The sequence below is a fragment of the Mercenaria mercenaria genome, chromosome 12, assembly GCF_021730395.1.
Source record: "Mercenaria mercenaria strain notata chromosome 12, MADL_Memer_1, whole genome shotgun sequence".
In the NCBI taxonomy this organism is placed as follows: Eukaryota; Metazoa; Mollusca; class Bivalvia; order Venerida; family Veneridae; genus Mercenaria; species Mercenaria mercenaria.
In genome coordinates this window covers 49,682,175-49,702,411 of record NC_069372.1, presented here as the reverse complement: position 1 = coordinate 49,702,411, position 20,237 = coordinate 49,682,175, and the positions used below count along the sequence as shown (strand labels likewise).

At 35.8% G+C, this 20,237-nt stretch overlaps 2 protein-coding genes across 8 annotated transcripts in view; one reads left to right on the top strand and one right to left on the bottom strand.

Moving 5' to 3' along the window:
- Nucleotides 1-20,237, bottom strand: part of LOC123533337 (E-selectin-like) — a 71,084-nt gene that overhangs the window by 29,395 nt on the left and 21,452 nt on the right. For 5 of the 7 annotated variants that reach the window (XM_053519999.1, XM_053519997.1, XM_053520001.1 and 2 more), the window contains exon 2: nucleotides 1,827-1,875. The exons of 1 other annotated variant lie outside the window; for it this stretch is intronic. In XM_053519999.1, coding sequence (XP_053375974.1) covers nucleotides 1,827-1,875 — 49 coding nt within the window. Of the gene's footprint in view, nucleotides 1-1,826; nucleotides 1,948-20,237 lie in introns of those variants that run through there. One more of the 7 variants, XM_053519995.1, reaches the window with a different exon arrangement.
- The window catches only part of LOC123533683 (proline-serine-threonine phosphatase-interacting protein 1-like), a 39,888-nt gene continuing 27,736 nt past the window's right edge, over nucleotides 8,086-20,237 (top strand). Inside the window, exon 1 of the mRNA XM_045315456.2 lies at nucleotides 8,086-8,288. Coding sequence (XP_045171391.2) covers nucleotides 8,259-8,288 — 30 coding nt within the window. The 5' untranslated portion in view covers nucleotides 8,086-8,258. The remainder of the gene's footprint in view (nucleotides 8,289-20,237) is intronic.

The window sequence follows — 20,237 nt, the reverse complement described above, 5'->3', positions numbered from 1 at the left end:
CAATTCTAGGAAAATAACTGCCATGTAAAAAAGTAAAACAAAACATTTACTGTGAAAAGTGAATATAACTAGAAACAGTCACATAAACTTAAAATAAAAAAAGATGTTAGTATTACAAAGCAAAGAAAAGAACAGTTTATGATTTCTTAGGCTATGTCGACCGTTTGTGTGTAGTTTCTGACTGGATTTGCTGAAACTTGTCGTCCTTCCGTCAATATAAGAAATATTTGATAACGTATTTACAATATCAACATATATGCTTATAGACATGTTATATGTACCCTGCTTAGTGCTATACATTAAGTATCATTTTTTACGGTGTTCCGTTTGGACAATCGTGACTTTTTATTTGATACTAAACCGCGATGCACGATGGTACGATGGTGAAAACGCGACGGCACGATGATGAAATCGCGATGGTGCGATAGTACGATGGTGAAATGTCGATGTACCATTGCGATTTCACCATCGTATCATCGTGTTTTCATCATCGTGCCATCGCGTTTTCACCATCGTATCATCGCGTTTTCATCATCGTACCATCGCATTTTCACCATCGTACCATCGCCTTCCGGTGATCATGCGCAGTGGTACAGTATATGTGTCAGTAACATACGGGCTTGATACAATCTCATTTTCACATTGCACAATATACCTCCTACATCCTTACAAGGATAAGCTGAGTGTGAATAATACCATGTGACTATTACACCCAGCTTGTTATTTACTTTCATGCATACATAAAATACCAAGGACGTGGCCTTGAAGATTCTACAGTTTTAATGAACTGATCACTGAACATTTTGTAAAACATTTTGAAAAACAGCAGAATCTAAATGGTGAATTTCTTTTCACAAAATACATTGAGATACATTCATCTATTGTTGACAAAAATACAAGTGTACGGGACTACACATTTCTAACCGGAAGGCGATGGTACGATGGTGAAAACGCGATGGTACGATGGTGAAAACGCGATGGTACGATGGTGTAACCACGATGGTACGATGATGATAACGCGATGGCACGATGGTGAAAACGCGATGGTACGATGGTGAAAACGCGATGGTACGATGGTGAAACCACGATGGCACGATGATGATAACGCGATGGCACGTTGGTGAAAACGCGATGGCACTATAATGAAAACACGATGGTACGATGGTGAAAACGCGATGGTACGATGATGAAAACGCGATATTACATCGACATTTCACCATCGTACCATCGCGATTTCATCATCGTGCCATCGCGTTTTCACCACCGTTGTATCAACATTGTGCCATCGCGTTTTCGTCATCGTACCATCGTGCATCGCGGTTTAGTTTTTTCATATGACTAACCTTATAACGAAACCGTGGCAAGGAAATTAACTCATGAGCTTAAGGGCAATAAGTCAATAACTCTAATATATTCTTTTTCAGAAGGACGAACGGTTACCACTTAGACTGAGGTAATCCTACCTACTGCCTACACTGGCTACAGAAATATTAGTCCAACCCGTTGCGTAATTATCACTTTCATTACATTTCTCTGTACGGGCCGTCAAGGGAGGTAACTAGAGTCACGGATTGTGACTACTTTTCCAACGGAATCCAGCACATGGCTGGATTGTGTTTAACTGTGAATGAATTTTAATGTTTTTTTTTAGTTACATGACTTATCTTATTGTCCTGGAGTCTTTATCAGACCCTTTAACTTAGAGAATGAGCACAGCCATGTGCCCAAGTCTGGACTCCTGACCCATATTGACTCGCCCCTGACACTGTCATGGTCAGTTCTGACAAGCTAAACTAAAATTTGAAAATCTATATAAAATAACTCACCTGAAAAGATTAACTGCAGAACTGGAAACAACCAGGAAGTGACCATCATCTGGAAATTTGATTAAAATGTCTTATATTTTTAAGTAGGCATATCAACAAGCAACATGACGTCACACTAGACAGTTTTAATGTGACGTCATATTTGTGCGACCGGTGCTATATATAATCATTGTGTTACTATATTTGGAATAATGACATAGATCTATATTGCTTTTGTGCAGGACAATATAATTCACATTATGCGGCAATAAGAACTTCTTGAATCTAGATCCGGATATACTTTCATTATTTCTGATTTATGATTTTATTAGATCTAGATCTAGTAGGCTAGTGTTGCCATGCAATACAAAGTCCCCTACTGAAAGGCAATATAACATGATTATGATCTAAAAATTTTATTTTGAAATTGATGGGAAAATATGAGAAAACAAGGACAATAAAGATCTACGCCCGAAGCCGGTGAAGAGTTACTAATATAATATTCAGAGGAGGAGGGAAGCAAAATGTAAAGGAAAAGCATTACAGATTTCTATTTAAAGATTTTTTTTGATGGGGCATATGAGGAGGTGGGAGGGGTGGGCGAGGGTGTGTGTGCGCGGTGCTGGTAATAGAAAACAGGACTTGAGCAAGAAACTAAATGAAAAACAAGAGCTGTCGGAGGACAGCAACGCTCGACTATTCAACAGCCTTGTCAATTGAATGAATACAAGTTGAAAAAGGGGCATAATTTTGTAAAATGCAAAGTAGAGGTATTGAACCTCTGTACTGCATGTCATATCATGACAGTGAACAAGTGTGTGAAGTTTCAATCCTTTCCAATTTGTGGATACTGAGATACCAGCTTACATACAAAAACTTAACAAAAAAGTGCTAAGTCAAAGGGGCATAATTTTGTAAAAATGCCAAGTAGAGTTATGGGACCTTCACAGTGCATGTTAGATCATGACAGTGAACAAGTGTGTGAAGTTTCAATCCATTCCAATTAGTGGATACTGAGATACCAGATTACATACAAAAATTTAACCAAAAACTGCTAAGTCGAAAAAGGGGCATAATTTGAAAAAAAAAGAGAGTAGAGTATTGGACTTGCTTAGTGCATGTCAAATCATGATAGTGAACAAGTATGTGAAGTTTCAATCCATTCCCATTAGTAACTACTGAGATACCAGCTTACATACAAAACCTTAACCAAAAATTTCTAAGTCGAAAAAGGGGCATAATTTTGTAAAAAAGCAAATAGAGTTATGGAACCTGTGCAATGTAGATCAGTTCATCACAGTGAATAAGTGTGTGAAGTTTCAATCCATTCCCACAAGTGGTTACTGAGTTACCAGCTTACATACAAAACCTTAACCAAAAATTTCTAAGTCGAAAAAGGGGCATAATTTTGTAAAAAAGCAAAATAGAGTTATGGAACCTGTGCAATGTAAGTCAGTTTGTCACAGTCAATAAGTGTGTGAAGTTTCAATCCATTCCCACAAGTGGTTACTGAGATACCAGCTTACATACAAAACCTTAACCAAAATCGGGACGCGGACGCGGACGCAGACGCCGACGCCGACGCCGACGCATGGGCGAGTGCAATAGCTCACTATTCTATGAATAGTCGAGCTAAAAATGGCGAGGGGTAGGGGTGGAAGATTAGTGTGTGGTAGGGTATGGGGACTACTGAATACTAAAGGACAATTAAGAAGCTAAATATGAAAACAAAAGATCACAGAGTGATCTTGGTGCCCACCAATGAGCCAGTTTTGAATGTTTCAAATTTCAAGACTAGTTCAAGGTCAAAATCAAGGTCAAATTTCATTTCGGTACACAACACTGTGCATGTGGTCCATGCATGTGGTCCAAATTTGAAAGTTGTAGCTTAAGTAATGTGACAGTAGGTCACTAGACCAATTTCAAGGTCAAAGTTCACTTCGGTACACAAAACTATGCATGTGCTTCAAATTTGAAGGCTGTAGTTTGAGAAATGTGAAAGTAGGTAGATTCTTCAAGGTAAAAATCAATGTCAAATTTCAATTCAGAACACAAAACTTAACTATGCATGTGGTCCAAATTTTTGATGCCTGTAGCTTCAGAAAGGTGAAAGTAGGTCACTAGGTCAATCTCAAGGTCAAAGTTCATTTCGGTACACAAATCTGTGCAAGTGGTCCAAATTTGAAGGCTGTAGCTTGAGACATGTGAAAGTAGGTCACTAGGTCAAAATCAAGGTCAAGTTTCATTTTGGAACACATAATTATGCATGTGGTCCAAATTTGAAACCTGTACCTTCAAAAATGTGAAAGAAGGTCACTAGGTCAATGTCAAGGTCAAAGTTTGTTTTGGTACACAAACCTATGCATGTGGTCCAAATTTAAAGGCTGTAGCTACAGAAATGTGAAAGTAGGTCACTAGGACAAGATCAAGTTTAACTTATGTCAAGGTTCATCTAACCACTCAAAACTATACATGTGGTCCAATGGATGTTGTAGGTTATGGACAAAAAGATTTAAAAAGTTTTTCCCTATATAAGTCTATATGAACCATGTGACCCCTTGGGCGGGGCCATATTTGAACCTAGGGGGATATTTTGAACAAACTTGGTAGAGAACCACTAGAAGATGCTACATTACAAATATCAAAGTCCTAGACTTTGTGGTTTGGACAAGAAGCTTTTAAAAGTTTTTCCCTAAATTTGACCTTATGGGAATAATTTGAACAATCTTAGTAGAGGACCACTAGATGATGTCACATACAAAATATCAAAGCCCTAGGCCCTATGGTTTTGGACAAGAGGTTTTTAAAGTTTTTCCCTATATAAGGTAGAGGACTACTAGATGATGCTACATACCAAATATGAAAGCCCTAGGCCCGGTGGTTTTTGAAAAAAAGATTTTCGAAGTTTTCACCTATATAAATCTATGTAAATTATAAAAATAAACAAAAGGCCATAACTCACTCAAATATTATTGAACCAATCTGATTTTCAGGGGGACACAATAAGGGTATCAATACATCATTCTGAAAAAGTTTGGTCAAAATCCTTCCAGTCGTTTCTGAGGAGATGCGATAACGAGAAATTATTAACGGACGGACGGCCGGACGGACGGACGGAAGGACGATGGACCACGGACGCAGTGATTTTAATAGCCCCAAAAACGGTGTGGGGAAGGGGGGGGGGGCGGGTGCAATGTAAATTAATGCAGTCTGCATGAACACCTGCCTACATTCCAAGTTTCAAGTCAATATACCTTTAACAGTTTTTAAGATAGGCTCTGGACACGAAATATGATGGGCAAATTTGCTGTGATTTTGATATAAAAATTTGACCTACCACCCTGGTTCCTACGCTTTGCACATCGTCTCATCACCACATATCTACAACCCAAGTTTGAAGTCAATAACTTGAATGGTTAATCAGTTTTGCTCCGGACACGAATAAAAAGGAATAAATTCGATCTTTGAGCTTGATTTGTGACTTGACCTTTGATCGTCTCATCGCAACTTACCTACAAACCAAGTTTGAGGTCAATACCTTGTGTGACTATTTACTTATGCTCCCGACACGAAATATGATGGCCAATTTTGAACTTTTAGCCTAATTTGTTACCTTGAACTTCATCTACAGAGCCGGTTCGTGTGCTTTGCACATGGTCTCATTATTATTCACCTATATGCCAAGTTTAAAGTCAATACCTTTAATGGTTATAGTTATAGCTCTACCCCGGACACGAATTATGATGTACAGACGCGCCCGCTATCACATAATACGGCCCGTCTTTTTTTTCAAAATGTAAGAAATCAATATTAAAGGGAAGTAATTCCGAAAAAAATACACCGACAATTTATTTTGTAGTTGGGTTCATATGACACTTGAGCTTATATAAAAATATTTTACAGACTGAATAGGAAAATATATATGTTTACTTTTGACCTTCAGGTGTGACCTTGACCTTTCCACCAGGGGTCTGGGTATTGCACGTGACACATTGTCTCATTATGGGGAACATTTGTGTCAAGTGATATTAAAATCCCTTAATTAATGACAAATATATAAACCAGACAGGAAAAAAAATCGTTTTGACATTTGACCTCTGGCTGCGACTTTGACCTTTGAATTAGGGATATGAGGCTGTCTCATTATGGGAAAAAAATATGCTAAGTAATATTAAAATCCCTTCATGGATGGCAGAGTTATTGATCATACAGGGGAAAAAGCCTATCGGGGTACATTTGTTGCAAATAATATTAAAATCCCTTCATAGATGACAGAGTTATGGACCGGACAAAAAAGCCTAGTGACCTTTGATCTCCAGTTATGACCTTGACCTTTGCGCTAGGGGTCGAGGTTTTTGCGCATGACACGTTGTTTCATCATGGGAATTTTTTTGTCAAGTAATATCAAAATCCAATGAGTATTACGGACCGGACACGAAACAGACCCATTTAATGCCATGTTAACTTCTGACTGCCAAGTATGACCTTGACCTTTGAGCTGGGGACATGACACATTGTCTTATTATGGGGTATATTTATGCCAAGTAATATTAAAATTCCTTCATGGATGGCAGAGTTATTGACCGGGCAGGAAAAAGCTCTGCTGACCTTTGACCTCCAATTGTGACCTTGAACTTTAAGATAGGGGTCTGGGTTTTGCGCAAGACACGTCGTCTCACCATGGAAAATATTTGTGCCAAGTAATATTAAAATCCCTTGATGAATGACAGAGCTATGGACCGGACACGAAACTGCGGACGGACGGACAGAAAAGCGCAATCCTATAGTCCCCGAAACTTGATTTTAACCAGTAGGGGACTAATAATGAGGGTTTTAATCACACTACGAGCCCTTATGTAAGCTCTTGGATGGCTCGGTAAGTAACAGCAAGAAAAGACAGGTGTCACCAGAAACAAATTATGCAGTTTTCTCATAGGGGTTGTTTTATTCCAAATAAGAAATTAACCATTTCATAAACAGTATTTGGATGTAATTTTGTTGAAAACGTACTTGTCTTTCAGATGGAGCCATCAAATGCTAAATAAATTATCCCATTTAAGTTGTTTTGATACAGTATTTTACAACCCAAACCTCAGAAATTGACCAAGAATTTCTCGTATTCCCGTGGATTAAGATTTGACCCTTTAGCATTAACAACTTGTAGAATAATTAAATAAAACGTGTTCCAATAAACAGATATATTCTATAGTAAATGTATGAAGAAATAGGACTATTTACAGCATAATGAATAATTTATGGCAATTTTGCTTACCCCACTAGAAAAAAACACGGATTTTGTTTTTGAAAATTCAGTAAAATGTCAATGTTTACATCAATTTGTGTTCAAATCACTTGATATTTTCAGCGTGTTAGTTTTGTCACATATTTGTATGGAAAACAACAAATATTATATTATTTGACAAAAACGAGAATATGAGAAACCATGAGAATACTAGAAATGGGGATATACTTCTGGATATTCAACACCTCATAAGGTGCCATTTTCGCAGACTTATATTCAAATTTACAAAGGACAATAAATAACTAAAAAAACAGATCCATTATGATTGTATCAAACAATACTTCATGTAGAAGTTTAGATAGATCAATGTCTGATCTACTATCATAATCATCTATTGTCAGTACATTTTCAGTGAAAATCCCTTCAAATTGTAGGCGGTACTGCCATAATTGAACGATGGACCAGTCACCTGTAGAATTTTAGCATGGCAAAAGTTGATATGGCTCTGTCAATACATATCTTGTACCTTTAATGTTCATTCAATCCATGGAGGACGTTCACTACTGCGACCATCATTTATTAAAACTTTTGATGGCGAATGGCAAACGTTGCCCACTTTAGATAACTATAATCTTACATGCGACATTTTTTAACTTGCGAATCATTTTTAGATATACAGTACAACTTCTCAAGAGCGGCACTCTCTTAAGCAAAAAGCTCTCTATAACAACACTACCAAAATTTATATTACCAAAACAAGCTGAAATATAATATCAAATTTACCTCTCCAGAACAACATCCTCTACATAACAGTCAATATTTGAATCTCCCAAAGGGTGTTGCTCTACAGAGGTTGCACTGTACCTCAGAATGCAATGCTTTTAATATTGTTTAGAATATAGTCCATGAATACAGACCAAGAAAACAGGCAACAAACGTAACATTTTTATATTAAAAAAAAAGGAAATAGTCGAAACAGGTGCTTTAATTTAGGTCGCTGACGTATCGATAAGAGGAAGTAATCATACAGTTATCAATTATAATAATGAATACGTTTAAACATACATATAATAACAAGATAATATCATTGTGGTAGATATTGCTGTTTGAAATCAAAGTAAATGTAAACAATAATTGAATTATATTTATTTATAATTTAAATATTTATATGCAAAAACAGGTGAAACACAGTGCTATAAAGCAGTAAAAACATGGGACCAAGATTTGTGGACTCATTTTGGGTAAGTTGTTTTATTAATCTTATTCTAATACATACAGCTTCAGAATATATACCAATTAATTTTTGTTCTTTTCTCAGCTGTTTGTCAACACAATTTCATTTCTTTAAAACGATCGATTTTGTACAATGCAATAGTTGTAACTTAATCTCTGCAAGTGAAATAAATAGATAAATTGTCTCGGCTGAAGTGGCATATCTATATTATGTTGTTATTTTTTTTTAATGTATGGTGCAATCTAAGACTGTATGTTAAATAGCGAGCAATGCTAGCAAATTCCGTAATGAGCAACTAACAAATTTCTAGGAATTTTACCCAGCGACCAAAAACGCATTTCATGGAATTAAATCATGCGAGCATAGCGAGCAAGGATTATCCCCACAAGGTTGCCGATAATAAAACATATTTACTTATATATAAGATAACATTATTTTAGAAAGAAAAATAAAGAGCTTCTTAGAAATAACTGAAAGCTCTCGCAAACAAAGGAAAATAGAGGACAAAGCATAATTTACAAATGTTTTGGAAATAATATAGCCTTAAAGATTTTAGACTAAAACGAGCATAGAATTTTAGTTTCAGTTAAGCAGTATGAAGCGGGTATTTTTTTGAAGAAAATAACGATATTAGTCAAATTGATTTAGCCATAAATTTTGAATCCTTTAATTGCGTTAAAGCCGCATTTTGTTTAACATGTGTGGTACGCATTCATATTATGTCATATTTTGAAAGCAGTACACGTTGCAACGTTTTGTGATTATGAACCAAACTCAAATTTGATTTTATTTAACCTTTACCCTGCTAAATTTCTAAAATGAGCTGGTCCATCATTCAATTTGGGCAGTACCATTTATCAGTTGAAAGGGGTGTTTTCTGAAAATTTACTGACTGAATAGCGAACAGTGCAGACCACGATCAGACTGCACGGCTGTGCAGGCTGATCTTGGTCTGCACTGGTCATTTGCCACCAGCAGGCTAAAGGTTAACTCTTTTATACCTGTCATTTTCTGTTTGTAAAAATGTACATGAGGGGATATTTCACTACAACTGTGAAAGACTAGCTTTAAAATTGAGGAAGTTATTTATTGAAAAGAATTTACCAATTGTATGTAATGAGACCTTTTTCATTTAACAGCGTAGACATGTAACTAGCGCCTTGATTGAATAGCCACGTGAATAAACTTTACATACGATTATACGCTGCTTTAGTAACTTTTCAAAAGGATATAAATCTAGGTAGTTAACTACTTTAAATCGTTGAATTCTATGAAACGATACTATAAATAATTAAAGATATTTGGATATAATTCACTAGGATATTTTAAGTGACACGGTGATCATTAAGAGGATTTAAAGAGGCACGCCTATAAATTCAAATAAAATTCTTCGAAAATATGAAAATATTTTCTGTTGTAAGTAATCTTAAACAAAAGTAAAAACAAAGTTATTTTGTGAAGTCTACATGTTGAATTTTGTTTAAAAAAAAAGCAAATGTGTAGTGTGTAAAATCAGGAGACACGCTATCTACAGCGTGAGCCAGGCAGTTCAAATTTGACGTTTAATAGTCAAAATTCAAATGTTCTTAACAGATTAATCCAAATATTTCCACTTAAAGGAAAAAACAACATTGCTGATACTTGTATTTTGCGATAAAAGATCCTCTTTAACAACTCAGTGCTGTGAAAGAATAAGCGGTATAAAATTGAGAAATTAATAAACATTTAAAGCATTTTGACAAAAAAAAAATGGCAGCAAGTTTTCATGTCTACTTAAATCAAAATGACAAACGATAATTATGTGAATTTATCTATCATCTGAAAAAACAAGAACATAGTATTAGTCTTCAGTAAGAAAGAGCGAAACTTGTGCATTACACTTAGCATACAAAAAAATAAAGTTATACTTAGAAGTCCCTTTAAAAATGTATTTATAAAAGTAATAATTATTTCTAATGTATTAAATCACGTATTAAAATGGCCGCCTCTAATGTCTGTTATTTTCTCCAATTCTAAACTTTCAAACTTCTCAAAATGACCCGATTGTTAAAAAAAGAGGTTCTTGGTGGCCACTGATCGCCCAACCAGTTTCATAACTGGCTTGAACAATAAATGATCAGAAAAGGAAAATATCTGTGAAATTATTTTGAGAATGGGCCATATACTACCAGCAGTGTCTGTAAAAGTTTACAATACAAGGGCACAGAAATAGTTGGCAAACGAGCAAATTCGATTAATTATATAGTATCCCCCTCCGAATGGGTTTGTGGGGAGGAAAGGCAAAGAAATATATCTGGCAAAAAGTTAAGGATGTTACTAAGAAGAAAATAATTTCGTTACATTTGAACTTAAAAGAACAGATGTACAACTTCACATGTTGATATGTGTACAACTTCACATGTTGATATGGTGGGTGGGGGGATCAGAGGACATGGGGGTTACCGGGTGAGGGTACAAAATTTCACATGTTGATAATAAAGATTGATGGAAAATAAAAAAAATGAAAAAAAAAATGTTGGGGGTGGGGGTGCATGATCGGGGTGGTGGGGGTGACTGGGTGGAGGAGTGAGGTGGGGGAGGGTACAACTTTGCACGTTGATAAATATTCATGGAAGGTTTAAGGTTTAGAGAAAGAAAAAAGAAAGAAAAAATGTGGGGTGTGGGGTGGAGAGGGGTGGGGTGTGACCAGGGCGGTGGTGGTGACCGGGTGTTGGTACACAACTTCACATGATCATAATAAATGTTTATGGGAAAAAATGGAAGAATTTATGAAATCCTACCAATTGGTTAGTTTGTTATGTACAAATATGTGGATTTTTAAACAATTAAAGGACAATAACTAGTTATTAAAGAAAGCCTGACAAAATTGTGTGTTCACTACAACATTATGGTGATCTAAATTCATTTTAAGTTTCATGGTTCTAGGTCAAATATGTAGTAAGGAAGCAGAAACTGCCATATTTATAGTACCCTATATAGTTAACACTAGAAACTACTAAGGGCCATAACTCTGGTGTTACTTGGGCAATCGGATTGAAATTTGACGTGCAACATTTCCCTATAGTGGTGAATATGTATATGAAGTTTTATTTAACACAGTCAGACATGCGGACGGAAAGACGGACTGACGGACAACGCCAAAACTATATCCCTACGCCTTCGGCTGTGTGGATAACAAACAACATCTTTACTACAATCTAGCTGTCTAATAAATGTTTTACCGTATTGCCGAGTACGACCGGACACTTTAAATATTCACAAAAAGTTGTCCCTCTTTAAATGGTCTGTGGGCCAAAGCCAAAAAAAAAAAAAATGAAAGTCGTAACCCAGAAATTAGGCAAAGGTTGAACATTATCATGATGTTATACTATCCTTCAAGAAACTTCTAAGGGTGGATGTTGGTCAAGGCAACAAGTCAGTATTTTAAAACTTTGGTGTCTAATGAATGCAATTTAGCCCGATACTGTGATAACGTTGAGTTGGATGATGAAAACGAAATTTAAATGACATTTCTTATCATAGATCTTACATTTCATTGCCTGAAATAATTATTAGTTTACTTTGGTTGTCACAAAATGTCAGTTTATGTCTTGTATATTGAATAAAATGTAAAACATTGGGGTTGCTGTACCCCACCCACAACATTAGTACATACACTTAGGAATTTCTAAACCTTTAAAAAGAAACTTTACCCTCAAGTTTACAATAAAGAAAACAAAAATAAATGGATAATTTTACCTTTGCAGCCTAATCAGCCTAGTCGGCTAAAACTATGGTTTGTGTTTCATTTCTGGCCGATTTGCATACAGACATACTTCGTTTTTGCTGATGAAAGTATTGCAAAAGCTGATACAAACTCAAAATTTTCAAGATAGTTCCCCACGAGGAACATCAAAAGGGAAGCAAAGTCTTAAAAAGTCTTAATTAAAGATGGCAGCCAAATGAAATGAGCAAACTGAAATTATTCCGAAATTAACTTACAAAATAAGTTAAAGCCACCAAATGTTAAGGTGATGTCACTTTTTGAATTTCCGGTGAATAACAAAAAAACAAAGAATATTCAGTTCTTTCCAAAAACTGTTATGTTATAATTCAACCAAATAGTTTCCTTTGTCTACCAGAAAGGAACAATTCTTATATCTTAATATTGAGATTTGGTACCTTTATAACAGACAATAAACTAAAACAATAGACATTCATATGTGACTTCGGTGAGCTCAACAAAGCAATTTCAAGCATAAATATTAATGTGGAATGTAAAGTAAGTTACACACTACAATATCCGACCAAGATACTTTCAAAAACAATGCATTTGCAGAACAAAGAGATAAAAATAATTTCGACAGCTCGTGAAAACTAATGACAAATTTTGACAGGTATATGTTGACTCATGACCTAATTGAATTTTTTCTGTTATTTCTAACTTCCAGTTTGATATTCATAAAATGGGTATTCTATATTTATAGGTTATTAACTTTGTATCGGGAAATATGCACGAGTTCTTCAGCGGAAATATTGCGCGACTTTAGGAGCGCAATATTCTTCCGCTAAAGAACGAGTGCGTATTTCCCGATGCAAGATAATAACCTTTTTATTACATACGCATCTACACGTATAAATATTATGTAAATATCATAAATATGTTTAATAGCCTGAATAGGATTGACAATACTGAACTAAATAGAAAAAATAGTGCAACAACACACACTGAATTACGTCACGCACCCGATATGAAATTCAGGCGTCAGTGTATGGAAAAATATTGACGTTTCCGCGTGAATATCACACGCCTGGTAATATTACCACGCGTGTGATAATTACGCGGCGGCGTGAGAATCGCACGGTTCCGGGTATAGCCGTGATAATCACACGGGCGGTCTTAGCTTTAGATATATATACCAGTATGATACATAAAATTATTCAGGAATGATATCTGCATCAATGGGTATAAAATAATTGGGTGTTCAGGCGCGTATCAATTCGGGGTTGTGCATCAAAGCCACATACCCTATTTCAGTTACTTTTTCAAGCATTTTATAACCTGTATTAGTTATAAAATATAGATAACCCAGTTAAGTTATTCAAAAAAAGTCTTTCTGCTGTTCTCACAAAGTGACCTTTAAATTGTAATTAGTAGCGAACTGTGGTTAATCAAATTCTCTTTTAGTCTGATCATGACCTGATGAACATAATGGGATGATAAAGAGTTTTATAGCTTTAAAACCATTTGCATAAGACTTTATCAGCCTTGTGTAAAAAAAATTACTGCATAGCTGAAAAGATAAAAGGTCAAGGATTCAGGAAATGATTGCATTAGTCACATTCAAAATAATGAATTGACACATGAGGGCTTTGTTATATTTTCTGATAACTGAAACAAGTTATGAAAGTAAACGTAATAACTCAAATGGGCTATTAACTGTGATAACTTGAAATAGTTACACCCCTGACTGACAATAAAATAATTATTTAAGAGGTTATTCAATGATTATGATCTTTTTATCAAAAGTAACAAAATAAAACCAGAAAAAAATGATAATTACTGAATTTTATTAGAATCAGTTGCATTTTTAATAGATATAAAAGGGATATGGACAGAAGGATTATATATATTAACAAGGCAGTCTGAAAGACAGCTAAATCCCCCGCCACTGCTATGTATAGTGAAAGGGTAAACCTTTGATTTTAGCTGTGACCTTGACCTTGAACTGACATGGCTGACTCATGAATTCTGCACAACGTCTTGATGAGGTGATCATTTGACCCAAGTTTCATGAAAATCCTTCAAGGGGTTTAGGAGATACAGAGCGGAAACCTTTGACCTTCAGTTGTGACCTTGACCTTCAGTTGACATGGCTGACTCATGAGTTCTTGATGAGGTGATCATTTGACCCAAGTTTGATGAAAATCCTTCAAGGGGTTTAGGAGATACAGAGTGGACACAAAATGGAAGGCTCAAACCTTCGACCCTTAGTTGTGACCTTGACCATGAGCTGGCATGGTTGACTCATAATTTCTGCACATCGTTTTGATGAGGTAATCATTTTACCCAAGTTTTATAAAATTCCTTCAAGGGGTTTAGGAGATATAGAGCGGACACGAAATGGAAGGCTCAAACCTTTGACCTTTAGTTGTGACCTTGACCTTGAGCCGACATGGCTGACTCATAAGTTCTGCACATCGCCTTGATGAGGTGATCGTTTGACCCAAGTTGGATGAAAATCCTTCAAGGAGTTTAGGAGATATAGAGCGGAAACAAAATGGAAGGCTCAAACCTTTGACCCTAAGTTGTGACCTTGACCTTGAGCCGGCATGACTGACTCATGGGTTCAGCACATCGTCTTGATGAGGTGATCATTTGACCCAAGTTTGATAAAATTCCTTCAAGGGGTTTAGGAGATATAGAGCGGACACAAAATGGAAGGCTCAAACATTTGACCTTGAGTTGTGACCTTGAACTTGAGCCGACAAGGCTGACCCATGGGTTCTGCACATCGTCTTGATGAGGTGATCATTTGACCCAAGTTTCATGAAAATCCTTCAAGGAGTTTAGAAGATATAGAGCGGACACAAAATGGAAGGCTCAAAACCTTTGACCCTAAGTTGTGACCTTGACCTTGAGCCGGCATGGCTGACTCATGGGTTCTGCACATCGTCTTGATGAGGTGATCATTTGACCCAAGTTTTATAAAATTCCTTCAAGGGGTTTATGAGATATAGAGCGGACACAAAATGGCAGGCTCAAACCTTTGACCTTGAGTTGTGACCTTGACCTTGAACCGACAAGGCTGACTCATGGGTTCTGCACATCGTCTTGATGAGGTGATCATTTGACCCAAGTTTCATGAAAATCCTTCAAGGGGTTTAGGAGATATGGACCGGACACGATTTTGTTACGGACGGACGGAAAGACGGAAGGACGCAGACCATTCCTATAATCCCTCCGCCACGGCGGGGGATTAAAAAATGCATAATTCCCCTAGTGTTGTCTAAATAACGTTTCTTTTATGTATAATAAAATCCAGCAATAAAATTATATCATTGTTCAAAATACACATAATTTGTTATTTCTAAAAGCTAAGTGCCTGAATGCATTTTTTAAATTTTTGATAAAAAAAACAAAACAACAATGATGAGATGTAATTGTTAAAAAACTTGATTTATCAAAAATATGATAAAAACACTGTTTTATCTTATCACTTTGTTTATTTAGCCCTAATTCAATCAAGCTTTCTGAACTGTTATGAAAGTGAGAACTGATTTGCTATAAAGGTGAGAAATATCACCTGCAATTTATTTGCTATACAGTAGCTTATTATGATAAACAGAAGCAAGTCTATCAATGGTTCAGACTTGTGTATTGGCCCTTACCTCCAATACCAGACCTTATCATCCCCATAGGCCACATACCAGGCACACCAGAATCAGTGTCTTTATTACTTACTGTAACTGTAAAACAGAATTAAGTTAGCTCTGTGTATTTAACTGTTCTTGAAAAAGGGCCGCTAAAAAGCTCTATGGAGCTTATGTTAATTGTTTCACAAAGCAAAGGTAAATAAAAATTACCTTTACCTTTACCTATTCCAACTTGGTCAAAATAATTGGACGTTCAGATTGTTCTATATTTGAGTGTTTTTCAAAATAATGAAGAAAAAGTTGGACATAGAGTTGAAAACCTATTTCTTATGGTGGTCACCTATTTTATATGATAGCAAATACTTCAAATTTCAAGGAAATAACTTTGGGAAAGTGCTGAGAAAAACAGTTCAGCCTTTAATTTAAAGTTCAGTGAATTTCAATTGCAGTATGATGGGTGATAAATGTTGCAGTGTTTTATGATAAGAAAATATATTAACAGTTATATTTTCAACATACAAGATATAGGTGTAATGTGTATGGTTTGAAACTTATTCAATCAAATGTTTGTGGACATTGGTTTTTAAAATCAGCCTTTCTGCACAAATCTGACATGAAAATAAAATTATACCTAGAAGATTTTTTGCTTAATGAAAATTAATTAACATATTATTATAAAACCTATTTTTTCCTCAAATTTTGAATGTTTAAAACATGCCAAATTTCAAGAATGTCCAGTAATCTTAATTTCTAAAATTTTCAACTCAAAATTGAGTTATATTGCAGATGCACAGGGGACACATACTGAAAATCAGTATAATTAATAATTCATTATTAGTTACTATTCATAAAAAAAAAATTCACAACAAACACATGTGTTCCTTTAAATGAAAAATAAGTGACTTTAGAAATAACCAACAAATTGAAATCATTTATTCTACATGCACTGCTTACTGAGAGTAGAAAATGACAAAATGCCATTCATGGTAAAATGTGACAGTAAAATTCATACATACTTTATCATGTTACTAAGAAGATGCACAGGGGACAAACTGCAGCAAAATATATTTTCATAGAATATGTTCATAGTAAGTAATTTTTTTCAACTACACAGTATTCACTTGTGAACATTTACATACTGTATGTGGATAAACTTAAGAGCTTGAGAAGCAAAAAAATTGATGTTTCCACTTTTTAACTTGAAAACTGGTTAGTTCTGAAAAAAAAAAATGCAAACAATGAATTTTAAATTGTCCAGAGTTTCTTATATAATGGTAAATTAAATGAATGTCAAAAAAGGGTGCACAGGAGACACCACTTTTGTCTTTGTGAATGTTGAACAGTCCTCAATATGTGAAGTTGAAAGCTGCTTTTTTATCCACTGTAACTCCCTTTCAAGGAAAATGAGCCGTGCCATGAGAAAACCAACATAGTGGGTTTGTGACCAGCATGGATCGAGACCAGCCTGCGCATCCGCGCAGTCTGATCAAGAACCATGCTGTTCGCTTTTAAAGCCTATTGGAATTAGAGAAACTGTTAGAGAACAGCATGGATCCTGACCAGACTGCGCAGGCTGGTCTGGATCCATGTTGGTCGCAAACCAAATATGTTGGTTTTCTCATGGCACGGCTCAAATAAAGTATAATCTAATTTTATTTTTAAAAAAATAAAAGAAATCTGACACTTAACAACCAAAAAGTTGCAAAGGGGACATTTTTGTGTGCATGTATAGATATTTATCAAATGTCTGAGAAAGTTGATCTATTAAACAAACAAGAGGGCCAAGATGGCCCTAGGTCGCTCACCTAAGAAACACACCATAACAGTGTAAAACATGTTTGACCTAGTGATTTCATGGAAACAAATATTCTGACCAATTTTCATTAAGATTGGACCCAAAAATTGGTCTCTTGCGATAAAACAAGCATTTTCTTAGATATGACCTAGTTTTTGACCCTAGATGACCCATGTTCAAACTCGACCTAGATTTTATCAAGGCAATCATTCTGACCAAAATTCATGAAGATCAATTGAAAAATACAGCCCCTATCACATAAACAAGTTTTTTCTTTGATTTGACCAAGTGACCTAGTTTTTGACCTCAGATGACCCATATTCAAATTCGACCTAGATTTCATTAAGGCAATCATCCTGACCAAATTTCATAAAAATCAATTGAAAAAAAAACAGTCTCTATCGCATACACAAGATTTTTCTTTAATTTGACCTAGTGACCTAGTTTTTGACCTCAGATAACCCATATTCAAACTCGACCTAGATTTCATCAAGGCAATCACTCTGACCAAATTTCATGAAGATCAATTGAAAAATACATCCTCTATTGCATACACAAGGTTTTTCTTCGATTTGACCTAGTGACCTAGTTTTTGAACCCAGATAACCCATTTTCAAACTTGGTCTAAATTTTATCAAGGTAATCATTCTGACCAAAATTCATGAAGATCAATTAAAAATACAGCCTCTATCGCATACACAAGGTTTTTCCTTGATTTGACCTAGTGACCTAGTTTTTGACCCCTGATGACCCATTTTCGAACTCGGCCTAGATTTTATCAAGGTAATCATTCTGACCAAAACTCATGAAGATCAATTGAAAAATACCGCCTCTATCGCATACACAAGGTTTTTCTTTGATTTGACCTAGTGACCTAGTTTTTGACCCCTGATGACCCATTTTCGAACTCGGCCTAGATTTTATCAAGGTAATCATTCTGACCAAAACTCATGAAGATCAATTGAAAAATACCGCCTCTATCGCATACACAAGGTTTTTCTTTGATTTGACCTAGTGACCTAGTTTTTGACCCGAGATGACCCATTTTCGAAATCCTCCTAGATTTCATCAAAGCAATCATTCTGACCAAAATTCATGAAGATCAATTGAAAAATACAGCCTCTATCGCATACACAAGGTTTTTCTTTGATTTGACCTAGTGACCTAGTTTTTGACCCGAGATGACCCAATTTCGAACTCGGCCTAGATTTCATCAAGTTTATCATTCTGACCAAAATTCATGAAGATTATTTGAAAAATACAGCCTCTATCGCATACACAAGGTTTTTCTTTGATTTGACCTAGTGACCTAGTTTTTGATCCGAAATGACCCATTTTCGAACTCGGCCTAGATTTCATCAAGGCAATCATTCTGACCAATATTCATGAATATCAATTGAAAAATACAGCCTCTATCGCATACACAAGGTTTTTCTTTGATTTGACCTAGTGACCTAGTTTTTGACCCGAGATGACCCATTTTCGAACTCGGCCTAGATTTGATCAAGGTTATCATTCTGACCAATATTCATGAAGATTAATTGAAAAATACAGCCTCTATCGCATACACAAGCTAAATGTTGACAGACAGACGACAGACGACAGACAGACGACGGACGCCGGACATCGAGCGATCAGAAAAACTCACCTGAGCATTGCTCAGGTGAGCTAAAAACATACTGTGTCTTCACAGCTGAAAGGATAAAGATCTTAGAAAAACATTAGGACTTTTGAAAACTAATGGGGTTATAAAATTGTAGTGTTCCACATTAAAATTTTGTTCTTTTTCACTATATTTTAGTGAAGAGGGTTCCATCACAAGATGTGAAATATTGGTGAGAGTTAGATGTTGGTAATGAAAAAAGAGTATTTTGCTTTAAATGTGCAGAGTTTAAGCTTACTGGAACCAATCTCAAGTCCGCTTCTTGGAATAACCAGTACTAGTGTCATATGAGAAGTCCTGACCCTACTGGGGCTCGAACCTACGACCCCTGGATTGAGCTGAGCCAATAACTTACATACAACATAAATCAATGAGGAACTCGTGCGGACGCATTGGTTGATAGGGCTAATACGCTGTCCTACAGAGGTGAAGCCCCTAGGTTCGATCCCTGGCAACTCCCATTCTGGTGAGACCTTGGGTAAGGCACTTTATCACGATTGCCTCAGTCGGCCCAGCTGTAAATGGGTACTCGCAAATGCTGGGGGTAAGGTATAATTGGTTTTAACTGTTCTTAAAAAGGGGTTGCTCAAAAGCTCTACAGAGCTTATGTTCATTGTTTCACAAAGCGACGTTAGATAAAATTTACCTTAACCGAATCCCGGCCCTTTTGATAAATTTAAGTTTTTTTTAAATTAATTTCAAAATTGTGACACAATCGGCATTTAAACCTATAGAATTTAAAGGGTCAGCAGCGATGAAAATTTTATCACAAACTGCTTCTAATATTTTGGTCTTTCGAGTGTTTAACACAAGTGGGGACATTAATTACCCATAGAGTGTGTCATATAAAAAAAAATCTCAATATCTCCTCTGTTCCATATGGATCCCGTTTGGATTACATTCCAACTGAACACTTAATTACGGATCACTTTTTTCGAATTTCAATAGTTGAAAACAGCTTAGTCCTGGCTTCCAAAACTCTAAATGCCGCTTTTTTATATTTTATTTTTTTCATAGTTGCGGCTTTACTGGTTTCCCAGTAGTTTCCGGACCCAAGTAGTTTTCCGGACCTTTCACATTTCGTGCTGTATAGACTTTACGCCGTAGTAAAACATCTGGGTAACAATATCATATTATCTAGA